The 23466-nt window shown below is 40.8% G+C and overlaps 2 protein-coding genes across 5 annotated transcripts in view; one reads left to right on the top strand and one right to left on the bottom strand.

Annotated features, from left to right (window-relative positions):
* The first annotated feature begins 1012 nt into the window (after positions 1-1012).
* On the top strand, positions 1013-16767 carry NDUFB2 (NADH:ubiquinone oxidoreductase subunit B2). 2 transcript variants are annotated; one of them, XM_030854015.2, is made up of 4 exons: positions 1013-1168; positions 5879-6023; positions 7472-7570; positions 10404-16767. In XM_030854015.2, exons 1-3 carry the CDS (start codon positions 1071-1073, stop codon positions 7544-7546), a joined length of 318 nt encoding a protein of 105 aa, XP_030709875.1. In that variant the 5' UTR covers positions 1013-1070; the 3' UTR covers positions 7547-7570; positions 10404-16767. The 2 variants fall into 2 exon arrangements, with proteins under 2 accessions (XP_030709875.1, XP_060161210.1); XM_060305227.1 differs by having other exon boundaries at positions 9858-10482.
* The window catches only part of BRAF (B-Raf proto-oncogene, serine/threonine kinase), a 161485-nt gene continuing 153364 nt past the window's right edge, over positions 15346-23466 (bottom strand). For all 3 annotated transcript variants that reach the window (XM_060305225.1, XM_030854010.2, XM_060305226.1), the window contains one exon: positions 15346-22273. In XM_060305225.1, coding sequence (XP_060161208.1) covers positions 22251-22273 — 23 coding nt within the window. In that variant the 3' untranslated portion in view covers positions 15346-22250. The remainder of the gene's footprint in view (positions 22274-23466) is intronic.

The following is a 23466-nucleotide window of genomic DNA, read 5'->3' as shown; positions in this document are numbered from 1 at the left end:
CTGTGCTCTAGAGCCCGCGAACCACAACTACCGAAGCCCACGCGCCTAGAGCCCGTGCTCCGCAACAAGAGAACCTGTGTACCGCAACTAAGAGTAGCCCCCGCTCGCCGCAGCTAGAGAAAGCCCGCGCGCAGCAATGAAGATCCAACGCAGCCAAAAATAAATAAATTAAAAAAAAAAGAATTTGGGGACTGGGGGAGGGGTGTCTAGAGAAGTTTGGAGTTCGTCCAGGACGTAATAGAAGGCAATATTAAGAGACAAAGGCCAAGAATCCAGAGCTGGCTCAGGATCAAGGAGGCATAAATTGGAGGCCTGCTAAAAGGCAGATTCCTTGGCCCTAATCCAGACGTAATATCTGGGGTCGGGCTCCTCAGGGGATTCTGATACCACCAGTCCAGGTGCTGACATGTGGGAACGACTGGCTGCGGGTTGGTAATCAAGTTCAAGTTTGCAGAACAATACAACCATGAAGGCTTTAAAGAAACCGTTGAGCCTTTGCAGGAAAGAAGAGTACAGTGGACTAGCTTTGGGAAGGACATACTGTTTCAGAAAGGATGTGGCCTCCTAACACGGTCTGGAAGGGTAGTTAATTCAGGAGAGCAGGCAGGGAGGCGGGTGCAGGTCGGGTAACAGCATCTAGATAAGCACCGGTAAGGAGGAGCGAGCTCAGTTTCAGGGTTAAGCTTCTTAGCGCCCGCGTAACGAAGAGGGGCTCCTGAAGCGGAGCGCCGAGGCGCGGCACACCCATCCGGGGGCTCCACCTAGCCGAGTTCTCCAGGGCCGGCTACACCATTCGCCTTTCAGAGGCGACTCCTGACCATCAAAGCCACGGCGAGCCAAGTCCCTCCGTGTGGAGGGCGAGCTCAGCTAGCGGCCCCACGGTCCTCACAGCTGGGAAGGGCTTCCGACGCTAATTTGAGGCAGGAACTCCTCCGTCCCCGCCCGCCTCCGTACTTCCCCCTCCGGGAGATGGGCGGGGCGACGCCACTGACGTCACTGGGAGGGGCGCCAAAGGAAGTGACGTGAAGCGGCGGTGCGGCCTAGGCATTGCTGACCGAACGTGGGCTGGTATGTCGGCTTTGACGCGTGTAGCGCCTTTAGCGCGCGTTGGAGGCCACTTCTTTAGGGGCCTACGCGCGCGGGCGGCTGGAGGTGCTGGAGTCCGTCAGTGAGTATTGCCTGCGGTGGGGGCTTCGCCTGCATCTAACGAAAAGTGCCAGTCTTCTGGACGCTCTCACCTTGACGCCGAGCGCCACGGGCAGATCCGGGTCTGCAGCGGCCTCCACCCCGAGGCATGCTGGGACTCGTAGGCTGACGGCGTGACCCAGGGGCCCGGGAGAGGGGGGACGTGGGGCGGGGAGTTCTGCTCGCTCGGCAGGTTGAAGTGTGTTTCGGGCGGGCCCTGCCCCAGCGGGAGCCTGCCCTCGGGAAGTTGACAGTTGAACGTGGAGACGGCTGGAGCTAATCTGGAAGCGAGAGCAGGAGTTGGGGAGGCGAGGGCGTTGCCGGTGTAGTTTGAAGCGTCAAGTTCGAGGCAAGGTGAGACAGGAGACCTTGGGACGTAGGGAAGGAATGGTAGAGAGTCCTTATTCCTGGCTCAGGGGTTTCGAACGCAGGCAATAATCGGTCGTTGAGAGGTTTTAATCAGACGCCATGCGACCAGATTTTAATTCTGAAAAATTACTGTGGTTGCAGACTAGAGAATTAGTTAAGGCACGGGCGTGGAGGCAGTCACCCGTAGAGAGTGTCGAAGGGTGGGAAGAGAAGAGAGCCAAAAGTAAATGCTTGGGCAATATCGGAATTTTTCTTTTTTTAAAGTATTTTTTTGAGCAGTTTTAAGTTCACATAAAAATTGAGTGGAAGGTACCGAGATTTCCCATAAATCCCCAGACCCACACGTGCATAGCTTTCTGCATAATCAACATCCCCAACCTGAGCGGTACATTTGTTACAGTTGATGAGCCTACACTGACATATTATAACCCAAAGTCCCATACTATAGAGTTCACCTTTGCAACACCAGAATTTAAAGAGTGAGCAAAAGCAGAGTCACCCATGATGTAGCCCAAGAAACCGGCTGGAGAGCATAGTGCTGGGATGCCAGGGGAGGGCACGTCTACCAAAAAGGAGTTGGTAGTGCAGAGAGGTTCAGTAAGAGCAGGACTGAAAATAGTACATTGGATTTCTCCAAGTAATGGGGCAGGCCCCTTACACCATGATCTACACTTTACCAAGAGGCAGTGCAGAATAGTGGTTAAAAGCAGGATTCAGCCCCCAAAGTGCCTCTGTTCAAATCTCATTTCTGCCACACTTTTGCTGTATGGCTTGGAAAAGTTTCATAATCTCTTAATAACTGAGTTTTCTCACCCATATAATGGGGATAATAATGTTGACTTCCAGGTAAGTAAATGAATAACAAATCTCTAAAATGTTTTAAGAGGGCTGCTGGTGCCTACTAAGGATCATACAAGTATTGTTTAACTGAGACCAGGAAAATTAAAGGAGTGACTTGCCTAAAGCCATGTGTCTATTAAGGATATGGAGCTGGGACAGGTGTGGGGTGGCGAGAAGGAAAAGGCATGTGTGACCTGAGCAAGGATAGAGATGGAGAGCCACCAGCAATAGCCCTTGACCTGCATGGGAAGACTAGGAGGTGTTCCTCTTCACCGAGGTCTTGGTACTTCCGTAACACACTGTATTTCACAGTATGTGAATACTTAAGTCAGTAGGTTTTCTGGAGAGTCTTTCTAGGTGCTGGGGATAGAGCAGAATACAAGAAAGATAATGGAGCTTACATTCTGGAGAGAGGACACAACAAGTAGAAAAGAACATGTTTAGGTACTCTTAAGTGGCATGAAGGAAATAAAACGGGATTAATCTAGAGAGTGTCTGGGGTTGGTGGGTGGGTTATTATACCTAGGATGATGTGGGAATGCAGGCCTGAAGGTTTGATTTGAACTAAGACCTAAGTGATGAGTAGTCAGCCATGCAAAAATGCCAGGAAGAGCTTCTCAGATGAAGGAGACAGCAAGTGAAAAGGTTCTGAGTGCTGATAATGGGCAAGCAAGCTGGTGAGGGGACAGTGGTAGAGAGACAAGCAGGGCCCCGATTAGGATGGGCCTTGTAGGATGAGGTCTTATTCTAAGAATGATGGCAGGCTGTTGGAGGCTTTAAGCAGGAAAGTAATATGATCTGGTTTATGTTTTATTTTTTTACACTTTTTTTATTGCATTTTATTTTTCTTTTTTGAATTTATTTTTTATACAGCAGGTTCTTATTAGTTATCTATTTTATACATATTAGTGTATATATGTCAATCCCAATCTCCCAATTCATCCTTGGTTTATGTTTTAAAAAGGTAACTTTAACGGAGAGTTATGGTGCTTGCTTTTTTTTTTTAAACTTGACACTTACAAAGCCTGGGTTGGAACAGCCATTATTTCTTTGGATATTGTTTCTTCCCCATTCTGTTTTCTTCTTATAGGACACGAATTAGGCATATGTTGGGTTTTCTCATCCTTCTAACCTCTTTTCATATTTTTTAGCTGTGTCTACTCCTGGCTTTAATCCTTTTTATTTCAAATGATTACATTTTATTTCTAGAAATTCTGTTGTTTCAAACTTGATCTTTATAGTTTCTTGTTCCTTGCTCTTAATTTCAAACTTTTATTTAAAAATAACATGTTTTCTGTATTATAAATTGTAATTATCCATTTTTCAAGTCTTGTATATTTGATACTGCTGTCTGTTGTTTTGCTGATTCTCACTCATAGTGTCTTATTTCCTTGTAATTTTTGACTGTGAGCTTTTCCTGGAACTTTTATCTGTCAGAATTCTTTAAGGTCTTGCTTCTCAAGGGTTCAGAGAATCCAATACCACTTTAAAATCTTGGGTTGAGGTTCTCTTGGACCATAATGTCCAAAACCCAGGTAGTGTGAATTTGGGTGCAAACCCACCTGAGGACTGGCTACTGGTAACAAATTCCTGTTCCCTTCTTCATGGCAGGTTTATGTCCCATTCACTCTTATATCATGGGGCTGCAGCTTTCTTCAGGGGTCTAGTAATTAGACTTCTCATCGTGGGTGGGCCCCAGGCTTCTCCTGTCTCCCACAGCTGTCCAGGTAGAGGGTCACAGAGTCTGGGGAACAGCAGAAACCCTCAGGGCGAAGGCCAGCTTCAGTGCTCATGTAGTTTCCAGGTCTTGTTTTAACTTGGGTTTTGCCCTTGGTAGATTCCTTTCTTTTGTGTCTGGTCAATGATTTATTAAAAATTAAAAAAAAAAATCTCAACTACTATTGTAGTTGTTTCAATTTGGAGGGTTGTTCAGCTTGTCTAGTTTGCCATAGTGCAGTTAACAACCTGTCTTGGAACATAACATTAGATGTTTGTGGAATCTTTATATTCCTTAATCATGGCAATTGTTATGTCATGCATTCCTTTTCTCTAATTGCAGTGTTTCAAATTTTGTTCAAAAAGATTTCCACCTTGCAGTCAGTGATCCACTTATTTCAAGTCATAGTTAAAACATGTCACTCTAGCAGTAATTAAGTGTGGAGAGTTTCTGGGAATGGGTTTAAACTATAATTCTCAAATCTTATTTTAAATGAGTTTAACTGATGGGTACTTATTACTAGGCTATATCCAAAACCTATCAAAGAGGAAGCCTGTTGTTACAATATATTGAATTCCCACCCCCATGGTTTATTTATATAATGTAGTATCTATATGCAGATAGATCCTGAATAGATACTGTTAAATATAATTGGCGTACAGAAACAGTATGATAAATTCAGGGTGTAAAGCAGTGATGCTTGACGGAAACTTTTTTTTTACTTATTTATTTTTATTTTTGGCTGTGTTGGGTCTTCGTTGCTGTGCTGGGCTTCCTCTAGTTGTGGCGCATGGGGGCTACTCGTCATTGCGGTGCGCAGGCTTCTCATTGCAGTGGCTCCTTTTGTTGCGGAGCACGGGCTCTAGGCTCACGGGCTTCAGTAGTTGTGGCACGTGGGCTCAGTCGTTGTGGCTTGTGGTCTCTAGAGCGCAGGCTCAGTAGTTGTGGTGCATGGGCTTAGTTGCTCTGTGGCATGTGGTATCTTCCCAGACCAGGGTTCGAACCTGGACTTAAAGAGAAGTCCCTCTCTTTAAATTTTCTATATCCATTTGTATGTAATAGCATACATATAGCTGCTGAATAGGACTTGAAAGTAGCCCCATTAAGTACAAATTCTATTATTTGAATTAGATTCAACCTGTGATAATTACAGTCCAACTGAATAACATGAGGATAGCTCATATGGATTATATTCCTCACCTTGTCAACAGTAAATGAAAACACAAAACCCAGAAAGACTTGTTCAAACTTACTGTTTAAGACTCTTTGCTTTGCTCAGTGCTTTTGGCTTATTAAAAAGGGTCTGCTGAGTCCTCTTTTCCATAAAGTGGTCTTTTAATAAAGATTGTAATAGAGCAGAGACATAATTTGCCTTTGAAATAGATGGCTAACCAGACAAAATAAATTTGATTTGTTTTTCTGGATAAGCTAGTGACTTACTACTACAGGTTTATGATTCCTTAATCAAAACCCTTGGGGCCAGTACCCCATAATCAGCACATTCATATTTCTGGTGTAAACTACATGAATATTCACTAAATGAAAATCATAATTAGCTTCTTGTCAATTCAGGCCAGTTTTTGCTGCTGCACAAGTTTAAAGCAACTTCTGAAAAAGGAGTATTTCGAGGGACTGTGGAGCACTGCCATTCTGTATTTCGTGGAGGAGATGAGAAAGGTTCAGTTTCTGGCTGTAACTCAAAGTTTTGGATGAGTTCATACTTTGAAGATATAGCAAGCTGCTTAACATTTTCGTTTTGTCATGTAGTGCTGGTGGAGGTGTGCATATCGAGCCCCAGTACAGGCAGTTTCCCCAGCTGACCAGATCCCAGGTGATCAAGGCAGAGTTCTTCAGTGCAACCATGTGGTTCTGGATTCTCTGGCGCTTTTGGCATGACTCAGATGCCGTGCTGGTAAGTGCAGGAGAAGAATTCTTGTCCTTTGCGTGTGGGGAGAGAAGATCTCTTAATAGCTTACCTTGTTTCTTTTTTCTGTTTGTAGACTGTTTTTCAACCTGGATGTATCTCTTCACCACATTGTCCTTATGTATATGCAGGAATCCTTTTATTTTATGAAACATATTGTCTCTGACCTTTTCCACTCAAGGATGTATATTACATGTAGGTGGCCCATGTCTTACGGTTTCTGTTTGGTGGCCATATTTGGAAGGGAGACTATAGAAGCTAATTCTCTTACTTTCCAAGCTAGGGTAGGGGTTCATCCACAGGTTAAGTTTCACAGTTAAGTGCCTTTAAATGATAAATGTTATTTAGTCTGTCCAGAGGCCCAAGGCAGCCAGGTTGAGGTGGGATGGATGTGGGCTAATTTCCCTCAGGAGGGAAGTTAGTTACTGGTAACTTTCTAACATGTCATTGGCCTCAAAAGGAGCTTTTAGTCACATTTGCACAGATGCTATTCTCTAGGAAATTACACCTTGAAGCCGTTGAAATCCATGCTTATTGATCCAGAATACTTTGAATTTTAGTAAATTTGGGGTTTTTTTTTAGGATAGGGAAAAATCTTAAATTTATACAGTGAGTTCTAGAAGCATCAGGTTGATTAATATCCCACTTCTCTTACAATTTCTCTGTGCCCTTGTCACCCAGTAAGGAGCTGCATGGTGTCTGTGGCAGCACATAGACACCTTTATCTCACTGTAGGTCCGCTGTCAGGATTATTGTGTGGCTGTCTGGCATGAGATAATGATGCAGCCGAATATGCCCTAGATCAGGATAGACAAGGAATGCTTCCAAATCTCCCAGCAGGAATGACAGGACAGTTTGAGACCTTATGTTTTGTGAGGGATTCAAGAGATTGTTGTGACATCGGGTATCTTTGCAATCTGTTGTCTCCGTACCGCCCACGCTCCATCACAAACACATACTCAAATGCTGGCTCAGGCCAGTAGCTCCAAGATGGCCAGGCTTTTAAAATTCAGGCCACAGCTCATTTTGAACAGATTGAAGAATAGCTGGACCATCAGATAGTTGAAGGAGAATTTGTTCCTGTGGTATTTTGAGGATTTTTTTTTTTTTTTTTTGTGGTATGTGGGCCTCTCACTGTTGTGGCCTCTCCCGCTGCGAAGCACAGGCTCCGGACGCGCAGGCTCAGCGGCCATGGCTCACGGGCCCAGCTGCTCTGCGGCATGTGGGATCTTCCTGGACCGGGGCACGAACTCCTGTCCCCTGCATTGGCAGGCGGACTCTCAACCACTGCGCCACCAGGGAAGCCCAAGGATTTTTTTTAATCACATTTGTTTTCAAGATTTCTTTTAAAATGTAACCAGTTGTATGGAGTGTAGATTCTTTTAGTTGCGTGAAGTATAGATTCATGAACTTTGTTTTTAATTGGTTGTCATTAGGGTCACTTTCCATATCCAGATCCTTCTCAGTGGACGGATGAAGAATTAGGTATACTTCCTGATGATGAAGACTGAAAATGTAGACTCAACTCTTTCCAAGTGGGTATACCCCAAGTTTCTTTTTAAAGTTATATTTAACTTTTGTCAATAAACATGTTTTGACTTTGCACCTATCATGGTCTCAAAGAAACAGTGCATTTTATAACAGCATGAAGAACAATTAACACATCATGTCTAATTTCTGTCTTTGGTATTTTCACATTTGCTGTCATTCTGCCCCCTTTTCCCCATACACACTTTTAGTCTCATCTTCCTTTTCATGTTTTAAAAAATTATTTTTTCCTAAGCTATGTTACAGTTTAGGGTCCCATTTATCTATCTATTGATCAAAGACTTTTTTTTTTTTTTGCGGTACGCGGGCCTCTCACTGCTGTGGCCTCTCCCGTTGTGGAGCACAGGCTCCGGACACACAGGCTCAGCAGCCATGGCTCACGGGCCCAGCCACTCCACGGCATGTGGGATCCTCCCGGACCGGGGCACGAACCCGCGTCCCCTGCATCGGCAGGCGGACTCTCAACCACTGTGCCACCAGGGAAGCCCGATCAAAGACTTTTTAAGCACCAACAATGCACAGGGCTTAAAGTGATGGACAAGATAGATATGGAGCTTGTTTGTAGTTGCAAAAGTACAGTGTTCTACCTTCAGCGTTTTAATGGAAAATTCGAGCACATGGGAATGTTACAATATGGAATTGCATGGAATTAACTCTTTAAACAGTAAAAGGTTGTGGCCCTTTCATTTTCCCAATCAGGAAGTCAGAGAGAGTTTTTCTTTCAAAAGGAAGATACTAGGAGGAATTCCTTTCCTCACAAATCCTTCACGGATTAAGACATTCTCATTTAATATGATTTTAAATTAATCACTGCATGGATAATAGACCTAAAAATAAAACCCAAACTCTTAAAGCTTCTAAAAGAAAGCACAAGAGAGTATCTTCATAATCTTAAGGCACACAAAAAACTTTTGGAGAAAACACAAAAGCACTGATGTAAAAAAAACTTGATAAATTTGATTTAGCCTAATCAAAAATTTCTGCTATCAAAAGACACCATTAAGGAAATAAATATACAAGCCACTAATTGGGAAAAAATACAGCATATATATCCAACAAAGGGCTTGTATCTAGTATATGTAAAGAACCTCTATAATCAACAAAAATTAGATGAACAACCCAATTGAAAAATGGGCAAAGGCCTTGAGCAGATACTTCACAAAAGAAGATATATGAATGGCCAGTAATCACATGAAAAAAGGCCCTTAATATCATTAATCACCAGGGAAATGCAAATTAAAACTACAGTAAGATATCATTTGTACCCACTAGAAAGACTGACAACTTTAAATGCTGATGACAATATGGAGCAGCTGGAATATTTGCCAGTAAGAATGTAGTAAGGTACAACAATTCTGTAGAATTATCTGGCAGTTTCTAATGAAGTTAAACACGTATATCCTAGGATTCAACGACTTTATTCCTAGGCATTTAGTCAAGAGAAATGAAAATAATACGTACAAAATTTTTCATAGCAATTTTTTTCTTAGTATCTCCAAACTAGACCTAATTGTACATCAGTGAGAGAACAGATAAACATATTACAGTATATTCCTTCAATTGAGTAATAATTCAGCAATTAAAAATAACAAGTTACTGGGCTTCCCTGGTGGCGCAGTGGTTGGGAGTCTGCCTGCCGATGCAGGGGAGGTGGGTTCGTGCCCCGGTCCGGGAGGGTCCCACATGCCGCGGAGCGGCTGGGCCCATGAGTCATGGCTGCTGAGCCTGTGCTCCGCAACGGGAGAGGCCGTGACACTGAGAGGCCCGCGTACCGCAAAAAAAAAAAAAAAAGTTACAAGACAGTCATTTAGGTAAATCTCAAAATCATCATATTAAGCAAAAAGAGTGAGTCACTTAAAAGTACTAATAATGAATGATTCCATTTATATGAAGTCTGCAAACTGGTGATACTTATCTATAGAGGTAGGGTTGGGGGTTGGGTTTATGTGGGTACATACAGTTGTCAGAATTCGTTGAACTAGACCTTTAATTATCTGCGCATTTTATCTTTAATTACACCACAATAAAAATGTAAAACAAAAAAATTAACCATTGCACATTAATAATTGCCATCATTCAAAATACCTTGGAAATCGTTTTAAAGGATAGGAAGCATTAAGAGACAGTTAAGTGTTCCCATTAAATCATACTACTAGTATTGCTATTATTTTAATTCGAAGGAGCTTATTGACACGAAAATCACAGCAGTTTTGTGTATATGGGGGCAGGTGGTGGGGGGGCAAACAGTGAAGCTGTTTTTTTTTTTTTTTTGAGGTACGCGGGCCTCTCACTGTTCCGGCCCCTCCCGCCGCGGAGCACAGGCTCCGGACGCGCAGGCTAAGCGGCCATGGCTCACGGGCCCAGCCGCTCCGTGGCATGTGGGATCTTCCCGGACCGGGGCATGAACCCGTGTCCCCTGCATCGGCAGGCGGACTCTCAACCACTGCGCCACCAGGGAAGCCCGTGAAGCTGTTTTATAGCTCGTTTCCTGTCGCTGGCTTTCCTATGGACAAGAGTCCTTACCAGGCCTTACAAGGTCCTTACCAGGCCTCTTGTTTCCCTAGTGTTAATGGCTCTGCCAGCACTAGCCTCTTCCTATTTTCTTACATATTTTCCAGTATTCCTGTACACAGTCATTAACATTTTAATGGCTAGACTGTAAACCCTTTGAGAAATCTGCAAGGTGATTTGACTCTTCTGCAAGGCTACTCACATGACTGATGCTCAATGAATGCTTGAATAACTGAATGAACAAGAATGATGGATTTGAATTACTGAAAATAAAAGTTCTTAAAGCTTTTCACTTTTGTTTCCTTGCAGGAACCAGGTGAGAATTTCAAGAAGTTACAGACATCATACTGTATATTAAGTTGTAAATTAAAGTTTTGGTCAAGAATGAGGAACTGAGTTATGGATATTTCTGGTAATGACAACCACCCTTTATGGATTATTTCCTGTGCTCCCAACTGCTGTGCTAACTGGTTATAGCCCGTTTGGTAGGTCTTCTTGGGTACCCCATGGTGTCGATAGATAAGCCTTAGTGCCATTTATCAGTGAGGACATCGAGGTTCAAGGAAATGAAGTAACTTGCTTAGGGTCACACACTGATGAGTGATGACATTAGGTCTGACCCCACGCTTAACTACAGTGCCATACTGCCTACCTCCTTAGCTGATGTCTTAGTCGTATGTACACTGACAGTTTATGTGAAACTCTTGCCATTTCTCTACTGCTAGTGTATTCTTGCCCAAGTATACAGAGGTTTGAAGTCGGTGTGGTCCATCTGTTGTGTTTATGTATCTCTTGTGGGCTGGGCATTGTGTTGAGTCACCATTTGTGGAACTCTTAAGACACACGTCTAACTAGGAATTCTTAGGGACCAGAGGAATGTGAGATAAGGGTGAAATAGGATGATGTAGTTTTTCAAAAATTTGTTTCAAAAGTATTTTTCAGCCTTCTGTAGCATCACAATTCTGAGAGGAGGTAGGACAGAATTTTCTTCTATCTACAGATAAAAATATGCAGTAGAGGGGCTTCCCTGGTGGCGCAGTGGTTGAGAGTCCGCCTGCCGATGCAGGGGACACGGGTTCGTGCCCCGGTCCGGGAAGATCCCACATGCCACGGAGCGGCTGGGCCCGTGAGCCATGGCCACTGAGCCTGCGCATCCGGAGCCTGTGCTCTGCAACGGGAGAGGCCACAACAGTGAGAGGCCCGTGTACCGCCAAAAAAAAAATGCAGTAGAGTGGCTTAATGACTTGCCCAGAAGCATAACTATTCATATTTTTAATTTAGGTTTTTGACCACCTAGGTGTTGGGAATACCATGCTAAACAAGACAGATGAGAACGTAGATTTTAGGAAGGGCAGACAAGTAGATAAGTGAGATTTACTAATTGCTGTGAAGGAAATAACATTGGGTGCCAGAGATGGTTGATGCTGATCTTTTTGGTGGGCGGGGAAGACATCTGAGCTGAAACCTGAACAAGTAGCAGGAACCAGTTGTGCGGGGTCTGAAGGAAGAGTGCCTCAGGGACAAGGAATAGCGAGAACCAAGGTCTAGGGAGGGACCAAGGTCACCATGTTTAAGGGACAGAAAGTCCAGTGGGGTTCCAGCAGGGGAGGAGAGGGTGGGACTAGATGAGATAATAGGTCATGGTTGCAGGTTTAGATTTTATGTTAAATGCAGTGAGAAAGCTTCTGACAGGCTCTAGGCAGGGGGTGGTCCAATTCGAGTTCCTAGTTCTTAGGTTTTTCACATCCCCCCTTTGGTTCTCCCTAGGTGTTAGAGTGGGCATAATGGCAACAAAAGCTAAGTGGAACAGTTTCACCCTCCCCGCTGCCAGCTCCAGCAGTCCTGAGCCTGTTGCACAGGGTGTCTGAGGCTCTCCTTGGTTTTGTGTTTACTCACCTGTGTAGGAGTGTGCTGTCTCACCTGATAAATATTTATGGTCTTTAAAAGACCGTTAGATCTCTGTGTACTTTTTAGGTTTCATTTATTTGTTGTTCTCCACTGCCGCCACCCCCTGCCACCCCCGCCCCGATGGATGAAAGTTGTTTCGGGAAGGAATACAATCTGCAACAGTGAACTCAAGTAGGATAATCCCATTAGCTTTTTTCCTTAGAAATCAATCAGAGTTGCTTGACTTGAATTAAAAAATAACTTTAAAACTAGCAGTCTTCTAAAGTTGGCCAGTGTGGCCTCCACATGCTGGATCCTCTTTTCCATACCTGGGCTGTGAAATCAGTTTGCACTGATGCAGAAATTGTCCCAGCCCAAGGAATAGGCCTCCACCCTCCTCATATTCTTTCCATTTTATAGATGAGTAAGTTGAGCTGTAGATAGGTAACTTGCCCAAGCTACAAGTTAAGAGAACTGAGGTTCAAATCCTGGTTGTCTGGCTGTAGGTCTGAGTGAGGTAGATGGTGTAAAGCTTTTTGATCATGACCTACCTACTCTAAGAAATAATTTTACATTGTGACCTAGTGTGTGGGTGTATGTATACATATGTACGTAAATAATACAAAAGTTTTATGAAAACTTATGTTACATTTTCTTTTATATTCTATTCTACATTTTAAAAAATGGTTGAGACTGATTTTACTACCCACTAATGGGTTTCAACCTGCAGTTTGAAAAACTGGCACAGTGCTTGAGGAACTCAGGCTCTGGAGCCAAACTTGCTTGGTCTGACTCATAGTTCTACCATTTATTTACTTGCTGTGAGTTTGGGCAGACTACTTATTTGAACTGTGCCTCAATATCCTCATTTGTAAAATGGATTAAATAGATTAAATGAGTTAGCACACAAAGCCCTCAGAACCACATCTGGCATGAAGGAATGGAAGCAACTATTATTTCTAGACCATTGGGTCTAAGCTAAGTTTATAGTGACCCTTGAATCCTGGTTTGATTTTTATAGAAAAGCCTCCATATGGAGATAAACTGTAAACATTATTTCAGCAGATGCAGTACCACCCTTCTCCTCTGCCTAAAGCAAGACAGACATTTAGGATGACCTTTTCTTCCTTCCTATTGAGTTGCTAAAAGTACATTCTAAGTCAGTTTTAGTGTGTAGCCTGGTAGATGGACAGATGTACCTTCATAAATGGAAAGGTAGGCAGTGAAAGAATTATTGATGGCAACAGAATATTAAGTGTCAAATTTTAACACACAAATTTGTAAGTTTACTAAGTTTCCTATGGAAACTTGAGTGTAAATACCACAATTGATTACCTAATAAAGTTATGAGACCAGGGAGGTACTGTGTAAGGAACACCTGTTGTGCATGTTCTGGGAAGGTACAGAAGTCATCTTGGTTCCACTTGCTTCTAGAACTATTCTGTAGAAGAGGCTGACCCGGGTACCTTTTGCCACCAATCTCATCAGGAGCTTCAGCAGGACATCAGTGTACAGTGGAGGAAACAGGAGCTGCCTGAGCTGGTACTGACCTGCCTGAGCAACTGGGCCTTTACCTTTTATCACCTGCATGAGCAGTGGGCTTGCTTGCCTGGAGAAGACAGAAGGAGCAAGTGGAATACACCTGGCACAATATCCATTTCTAGCTACAAACTCAATGTCACTCAATTTCACTATAACCATCATCACAACCACAACAAAATTTTATACATACAGTATATATAAAATGCATAGTAGTGATCTTGGAAACAAAAGTCATGACTGAGTCCTGGCTACGTGAGCCTAGGGAAGTCATCCCTGGGGGGATTCATATTCAGTAGCTGATGAGGGGACCATGAAATCTTTAAGGCTGAACCATATAAACTTTTTTTTGGCCGTGCCTCGCAGCTTGTGGGATCTTAGTTCCCCAACCAGGGATTGAACCTGGGCCCCCTGCAGTGGAAGTGCAAAGTCCTAACCACTGGACTGCCAGGGAAGTCCCTAAACCATGTAATCTTTAAGAACTCTTTTGGCTCTAACATTTTACGAATCTAGGAGAACTACACAGCCCAGACAGTAGGCCCAATTACTACAGCCCCTGATAAAATTTCAGAAGAGCTAGTATGGTAGGGTTCTTTATAATAGAATTTTATCACAATAATTAAAAGTTTCATAATTCTGGACTAAATTTTAAGGAAAACTTATAGAATAATGCATTAAGAAATGAATCCACAATTACCCTACTGTAATCATGTATGAAGGTTATTTAAAAATGAGTTTCTGTAATTATTACAGAATTACATTTTTCAGATGAGAAAACTGCAGTTCAGAGAAAATACTTGTCTCAACAGCATTTTATGATTTGCTGGAGAGGCATGAAGACCAGAAACCAGATTCCTCAAATATGTACCATCTTGAAGACTTTTCTGTTTATATTTTTCTCAGACATAGGGTTTCCAGGTAAAGTCTTAAAATTGTTTACCTCTCCTCTGGAAACTGCCTGGTAATATGACATAGCCTTGATGATATTCTAGGTGTCTTTCAAGCTTTATGAAATCAAATGCATAAAATCAACTCATGGGGGAAGGTAGCCAGCATTAAAAAAAAAAAAAAAGTGTAAAACAGGAGTGCATAGTTTCAAATATATGTATTTGTGTGTACTGTCTGTGTTCCTATAGAAAATGTATTACTGGAAGTTGTGTCAAAAAAGTTTGAAAGATACCAAAGTTCAGAAAATGGAACTTCTACAGACTACTACTTAAACGACTCTATTACAGCACACACTTCATTTGAGCCACTGGAGGGGAACAGTCAGATCACAGCATCATAAAATGCTTGAGAATAATCACCAACACCAGATAAAAAACTCTACTACAAAAGTGTAGCCGGTGCAATGTACTAGGTATTCATCTTGACAATTTACTTTTAAAATATTTCTCATAAATACCTCTGCCCACCAAGCGGTAACTGGAAACAATGTACACTTCTTAGTTCCTCCACTGCCTGATAGAACTGACCGTCAAAAGCCCTACTTCCATTATTGAATGTGACAGTGCTAGAAAAATGATCTTGATAAAGACTTCTCCATGCAGTCAATCTTTATTATAGCAGTATTCGCATATTCACATCAAGTACATAGAACTTTTTTGCCTTTTATATAGTACAGAGTTTTTAAATAACTTTACACAGAAATAAATTTCTTCAATCTGAATTTCAGCTATCTTTTTTTTAATTCTCCATGCTTTCTATCCAAACTGAACAATATTTTCCATTGTACAAATTTACATGAGAAAAACTCCAAAATACAAGTGAAAGGACCTGAGCAGGAAAGAGAACCCAAAGTATCAAGAAGCAGGGATGGGGAAGAATTGAAAAAAAAAAATTCAAGCAAACACTGAGGATTAAGGGACAAGAGGGAAACATCATCCGTTTGACTGAAAATAAATGTCTTTTTTTATGAATTGAAAAATAAGCTTTAAAAATAGTTACTCCTTTGTAATTTTCGCAAAGCAGGTATAGAGAGGTCTGTGGACAATTAAAAAGTCCCCATCTTTTCACTGGGCACACCCCAGACTCCATGAGAACCTTTTCAATGCTTGAGCGGAACTGAAGTGAACTAAACCCAAACCTCTGGCAGCAAGAGAGGAGAGGAATGTGAATGTGAATCGCCATAAGGTTTGGAGTAAACCAGGGGCCATTAACTCACTGCAGTTAAAACATGAAGGATTTCCCTTTCCCCTCTCTTACAGAAGAATTGTCCTCAAACCGAGAAATAAGTGAAAGGCGGGGGGTGGGGGTGGGGCGCGGATTTCCTTTTTCTTGGTCCAAACCAAAGAGCAATCATAACTACTAAATAGAATTCAAAGGGACATATGTTAAACAGTTAATTTCAATCTCCTCATAGTTGTACACTCATATTTTAGAAGAAACAGCAACTGCTGAGTGAGGAAAGGGTCAGAGTGCACAACAAATGAATGAGCTATGTCACTGTGATAGAGTCCTTCAAATCAGGCGATATGAAGGCCAAGCCGAGACTATAACCTGTGGCATGGCCAAAGGAAACACACAGGACCCAACAAAGGCGTTTTCAAACGAAGGAGGGAAAATTTACAGCATACACACGCATACACACCCCTGGATGTAAACTAACATAACATGAAGATAAATAAGACATAAAGGTTAGCCATTTATGTTGGTAATTAACATGAATAAAAAGGCATTATATGTTTACATAGCTGGTTTTAATCAGCTACAGAACACAGGCAAATGTATTAGGAAGGAATGATTTTTTAAAAAACCCGTTCACAGCTTAGAATAAAAAGCACACTTATTGCACTCTTAACATTTTATTTCAGGTAATTATAGTTTATTTCCCACCCTCACATCAATTCTTCCCTACCCCTAGACTTACTCCCATACCCTCCCCCCTCCCATTTTGGTCCATTTTGTCTACACCTGTGCCTAGACTGTGAGCTTTGTTGCTTATGCTAGTCTGACGTTTCCTCTTACGTAACACATACTCCACCAAAACACAAGTGGGTTAAAAAAAGCTTAACACACAAATGTAACACAATAATTCTCAAAACAAAACCAACTTACTAAGCAACTTACTCATAAGCCCTATCTCCACTCCTGTAAACAGAACACTTCCTCTGCTCCACCTCTTCAGTGAATTTCATGCCCAATTCCCTACATAGATTCTGTGATGAGAACCAGCCACTCGCGGGTGCTGGACAATGTGCTCAGCCTGCCAGGAAAAGCAGATGGTTTGCACAAATCTTTTTTTTTTATGCTAACATGAATAAACATTTTAGTTCTTTGTTTTCAAAGAGTACTTCAACCTACAGAATTCTTAAGAAAAAAAAGCATCACAAAAAAACCCAGATACACTCACTGGCTGTGTCCTCATGCACAACTGGTTATATCATTGTAATTAGTCAAAACTGCTAAATAAAATTAAACATTTTAATGAAACTGATTTAGTAATAAGACTAAGTTAACAGTTGGGTAAAGGGGGTCAAAATGTTAAAAAAAAGTATTACAAGAACAACAGCTGAAATTGTGGATACTGAAATAAATGATACACTCAATCAATTTTTTGAGGTAGAGACTAACCACCCCTAAGCGTTCTAAAATAAACCACTGTTACCTTAATTTAAGATTTTAGGACTTAGTTTCTGTCCTCTTCTACATTAAAAACACCTGATAGAAACTGTTAATTGCCACAACTGGCAAAATTTAGGACTGAAATTCAATTTAAATGTTTTCCCAAACAGAAGTGAAAATTGATTATCTTCAAACAACAAAACAAAGCTTACTCTCTAGTGTACTAATAAAACAAAAATCTTACCAGTATTTTCAGTTTACCAGAGCTAGCAACATGGAATATGAGTACACTGGCCACTTCACTCTCCTCTGGGGGCCAATATACAATCAGGCAGAGATGCTACTGCACCTATGGGCATTAGTAATACTCCTTAGTGAAACGTCTAGAGAACTTGCTGAAGCCTTTCTTGGGGGTGGCAAGGAATCAAGATACTAGAAGCACACCATGGAGTGTGTCCAGTTCACACCCGCCAGCCTTATGTCCCCTCATAGAGGAGCCCTTGGAGATTCCACCTGGCCCCCAGAGCATTAGCAAGACAGTCCCACTTAATTTGCAAACAAATCCTGAGAGGCAAGTTTATATTTCAAACTCTGGAAAATCAGTGTCTAGGTTGGCAGCAGTACTATGGGAACTGAGAAAATCAAATTCTGTCCTATATGTTAATTTCATCCTTCTCACTAGTTAATACATATGACTGCTGCCCAGCATATAGTAACTTCAACCCTAAACTACAGCAATTTCTTAAAATGTCTGTCAAACATTCCTGTTATATAAAAGTTCCATGCTTTGAAGAACCTATGGGAGTAGAAAAAGTTTCTCTAGAAATGTCACTGAATTATGATTTCAACCTATTTGCTCTATGTGATAAATATATCTGACTATACTAGGGATTATGTGCTTTAAAAAAATAATTTTGTTCACTGAAAATTTACCTGTGTGTTTTCTCATTTTTTTAAACATGATTTTGGCTATAAACTCTTTAGTGCATTTATCTTTGCAGTCTAAATTGCACGCTAAAAAATATTAACACAGCTGAGTTAGACCAGGGTGGCTGCTCTCTTCACAAATCACTGATTTCTGCTAAAATTTTAGCTTTTTTATTGCATCATGAAGGCACAGGAAGATCATTTGGCAAATTGTCAAGGTATTTTTCTAGAGCCTTACCTACACCATTTCAATGTATGACCTGTAAGCTATTTGCTGTTTATACTCACAGTAAACTTTCCATGTCTGGCTATGGTTTTTTTGTTTGTTTTGCTTTTTACTAGTCTAATGGTTGAAATTGCTATACTCAAAGTGCTGATTTTCTAGCACAAAGAATGCCAATTTGGACAAAGAAGAGAAACTTGCAAAATGGGTCATCATTCTACCCTCTTAACTGGGCAGTCTCTCTACAGGAGCATCTGTGCATGTGATGAAGCTGCGGCTAACTCATTATGAAGATGTACTGTCTTGCTAAGACTACCAAAAATTAAAATTATATCACTGTTAGTGAAGTGTTACCATTAACTATTTAATTTCATGCAACCGATATAAGGTTAAAAATTCTGAAACGTACCCCTAAAGAGATTCTGGCATCACTTTCAACAACATTCAGATACTCTGAGCTACATTTGTCAGTATTACTGCTTAAATGTATAATGCCCTTAGGACAAAATGAGAAGGCTCAAATACAAGTACACATAAAAGTTAAAATCTTAAATCATCTTCATGTTCTAGAGCTCCTGACTTTTCATATTTTAAAATAAATAACTATTCATTACCTCATTCTGAGGAGGTAGTTTTAGAAGAGGTCACCTGAACCCTGCAATGTGTTTCAAAGTAAAGCTAAATGAGGTGTGCACAAGGCTGGAGAGGTGAATGTACGGGAGGGGCAGGTGAGATCTGAGGAGGGGTGTGCAGCAGTTCCAAAATTGCCTGATGAGTAAAAGATAACATTGTGTGATAAAGAGCTGTGACCGCACCAAACAAGAATCTAGGAAATATTTACAAAGTTTCAGGTTGACAGTGTTGAAGTCTTGGATCTTTATTACTAAGTAACTGCTCTTTCTTTTCCAACACTGACATAAATATAACACGTATACTAAAGTATATGGGATTTTATCTTCTAGCTTGCCTTAGCATGTCCTACCAGATCGCAAACACAACCAGGGATTGGATGTTAAGGAACCAGAGTTTGACAGCGAGACAGAATCTTCTTTTAAGAGTGCACTTAAGTACAAATGATTACAGTGGATTTTCTATTCACAAAATCCCTTTTATAAATTACTTTTTGGTCAATATTATTTCAGTGGTAAAAGTTTAGACCCTAGACTAGTTTAATGATGAAAAAGTCCATCAGGAATACTACATACTTTAAAACAATCTTTTATGGTTACTCTGAAATTTTTCAGGTGTCACCTCTCCTTATCCAAAATAAAATACACTACAGAAGGCACTGCAGCCACCTTACAGGAAAGACAGATAAGTGCAGCCTTACAAGCCTGTCAGTAAAGCAGCCACATAATATCGATACAAACTACTCATAAAGTGCACTGCACAACAAACAAGGAGTTCTTCCCTTGTATTTTCTTAGGAGCTCAAGTCTATCTGTAGTCTAAGCATCAAAAAAAGCATGTAAAACTCAGGGGAAATTCCTTTTCCATGCCATTTGTAAACTAGAGAAAAAGTATTTAATGGAGAAAAGGAAGAAAAGGGAAATGCTAAAATTTTATTTTTATTTTTTAAGGGCTCTATACAAATCTCTCAAGAATACCCTGAGCCTGGCTTCTGGGCACAGCTTCATTTAAGAAATGAGATTTTTCAAATGAGATAGCAATGTATTCTAAAAAGAAAGGGAAGAAAACAGTGTTTAATCACCTTGAATTTTGTGTTGAAAACTCCAATGCTAAGCTCCCTCCATAACTAGCTCCTGTGCTGGCTCCTGCTGTGCTCAGGGAGGGAGTCCTGCACTAGAAGCTCCGGCAGGACACGCCTACTGTTCAAGCCCAGCTCTCTCCAATCTAGGAAAAGGTAACACAAGCATGTTCAAAAGCATCTGTGGGGACATATTTAAAAAGAAAAATAAACAATGCTTTTAAAAGAGAGGCAGCATTATGCACAAAAGATGCTCTTCAAATCAGCACAAATCATTTTCATTCTTGCAATTTCTCAATTTTGTAAGATACTGCTCTGCTCACGAAAGACTAAAGAACACACTGCTTTTCAAACTCGTTAATAACTTGAGGATTATTTCCCATTTTACTGGGACAATCTTTTACAAGTCCATGGAATTTTCAACAGGCCTTCCTCTGAACATAGGTAACGTAGCAAGAAATCATCTAATGACAGTAAGCTTTAATAGGCTGAAAAATAGCGGGGCAATTTACAATTTGAAAACTTTAAATAATTTCTAATTCCCTGATTTATTTTATAGGTCCTGTCTAATTTCTTTCAGGTCCTTCACTACATAGCTTGGTTGGGCTAGGTACGTTTGATTTACATTCCTAAATCTTGATAAGAGTCCAGATTCATGATAAGGGGGGTATTTGCCATTAATACATCCAGAGTCACTTTCTTTGCTACTACTGTGATTTATACCACACTTCAGTAAAGGTCAAGGGAAGTTATGACTAGGTTATATTCCCCATTTATAAAGATAAGGAACAAGTTCTTAATACCACAGCAGTTCTTTCTATAAAAACAACTGATGTCAGGCTTTTCACATCCTCCCTCAGTCCCAATACACCTAAAATTGCTCTATTCTCTGCCTGGGGGACTCGGCTGCCAAAGTTAACCAACCTTTTGAAGACCAGGCTTGGGAAAAAAGGAAGGAGGAGAATGAATGGAGACACCACCATTTTTATTTGAGGTTGCATATGCTAGATCAAAGACTAGAAAGAAAATGTAGGATGTAGTGCAGGAGTTAGTTGGAAGAAACAATGAGATATTAGTAAAGATGTTAGTGTGGATCCAGCAAGTACCATTAATTTAAAAATTATAAATATTTGTCATTATGCTAAGACTCCCCATATATTTAGGTAGAGAAAAGGATACTGATCTTTCTTTAAAAGTTGTTTATATAACAAAAATACAATTTTCCAGGATATATAATTCTAGTGGGAAGTATTATTTTATTCCAATTCAATTAAATCTGAAAATTATTTTGTTTTTAATAAAAATATAATAGAAGAAATTCAGAAATTAAAACTTGTACCTTACATTTAAATTATATAAATGTCTCACATTCAAAACTGTTATCAAGCAGTTTTGTAGGCTTTTAATTAGATACAGGCATTTTGTGCCCTGGACAAAGTAGCCACATAAGTAATTGGTGACTGAAAGAGCTTAGGAGGAAGATATCAATTGTATTTTCCTGAGAACTTGCTACATCGTGGAGAAAAAAAATCCCCAAACACTCGTCTTCATTGCTGGACCCAATGGGAAAAGAAGGCAATGTGCGCCAGAGCTTCCAGTCTGCCCGCCAGGCAGAGCCTGAGTGAGCGAGGAAACAAAGGCCAGAGACCCAGCAGGTCAGGAAAAAGATGCAGCATTCCCTTTTCCTCTACACCAAAACCTACCTCCTCATCTCTCACCCTCCATTTAAATAAAATAGCTTCATTTTGGTAAAAATTTATCAAGGACTGAACATGCACCATACAGGAAGGGCATGCTGCATTTTTGTTCCATCCCTCAGAAATTAACCAGTGGTGGCTAGGGGAAAGAGCTCCACAACAAAATCCCAGAACAGGAAAGAGAACGAGGCTTGGTGATTGCAACTGCCCCATCAGATGATCAGCCACATATTGATCTGGTGGTTAGAAGGGCAAAGTTGACTGGCAGACTTTCCAGAGCAAATCTCCCAAGCTGTAGCAGCAGTTTCTTTCCATCATGCCTGACCATCAAAAGGTCAGAACTCAGGGTCTCCTCTTTCTTCCTGGGAGTGGGCAGACTTGTATGCACGTGGTATTTGTGTTGAAGAAGAAACACTGGCAGCAGAGAATTCTAGTTCCTAAAACATTCTTCCCTCTTTTGTTGGATGGGAAATTCCATTCTGTTCCACACCAGCTTATGCATTGAAAATTTTTATCTTTAAAAAGAGTTAAGGAACAGAACTGTGTTTTGATGTTAACAAATTGTACGAACACAAGACTTAAATAAGAGTAGATGCTGTCATGATGGTGTGGCTACTTGAAGGCTGCAAATTCTCCTGTAGAGGGAGGACAAGAGCTAGTTTTAAAAAAGTTATCTCAAATAACCTAGAGACACAGAAAAGCCTCATGGAAACCTCACTGAAAGGTGACTAGCTATATGTTACAAATCTAGCAACGACATCACTAATTTAAAAGTAAAAAAGGCTGTAACCATGAAAGACGACAACTTATATAGGATATTAAGTCTGTAGATAATTTCCCAGTTGGGTTTTACATGCTATGATTCTAATCAAGCTGAAACAGTTCCAATGAACAAAACTTCTCAGTAACTGACGGTAAAACAGTAAGGCTGATTTGTAGAACACTTCCCACCTAAATTATCAACTCATTTTCATTATTATAATGCCACTATTAGGAAGGAAGAAGCAGGAATAATTCTCATTTTGTAAAAGATAAAATTCACAGGTCAAATGATCTGTCCACATCACACATTTGAACGAAGGAAAGGAAGTTCAGACCTCTCCCATTTGTAGTTCATTTCACCTTTTAAACTACCAAAAAATTACTTATAGGCACATGTCAATGAACATTATTCTCAGCATAAAAATGTTTTTAACCACAAAGACCCTCTGAGGTACTGCACTCTTTTGCTTACTGAATTTGGGGGCTTCATGCCTTATTTTTCACCTACTATTTTGTCCACAGCTTCTACTTCAAACTAGGGTTCCTCTTATTAAATACACCACAGTTAATTTCTGGGGGTTGGTTGATAACTGACAGCTATCAGAATTTAGTGAGCCTTAACATCATTTTTCTGTAACATAGCTTCTGATGAGGATCCAAGCAATCATTTATATGAATACACTGTTTAATCGAGGAATAATCTATGTTTTCTGATTGCTGTTCGATTTCAACTGGTGTACCAGAGAACACTGGCATGTTCCAACAAACAATGGATTGCTAACGACTGGCTGACTGAACCCTCAGATTGTATGCTGATAATATTAGCAACTACTCGAGTGTCTATTATAGTATACCAGATGCCTCACTCAACACTATACACATTTGCATCTGATCCTCATAATAACTCTATGAAGCAGGTACTATTACTTCTCTTTAATTTATAGAGGAGCAAGCTGGGATTTTAAGTAACTTGCCAGAAATCTCACAGCCAGAAAATGGCAGAGTTGGAATGTAAAGCCAGGTGCTGACTCCAAAGTCCAAGGTCTTAACAATTAACAGACCCCTA

The sequence above is a fragment of the Globicephala melas genome, chromosome 9, assembly GCF_963455315.2.
Source record: "Globicephala melas chromosome 9, mGloMel1.2, whole genome shotgun sequence".
NCBI lineage: Eukaryota > Metazoa > Chordata > Mammalia > Artiodactyla > Delphinidae > Globicephala > Globicephala melas.
This window is presented reverse-complemented; position numbering and strand designations above follow the sequence as displayed.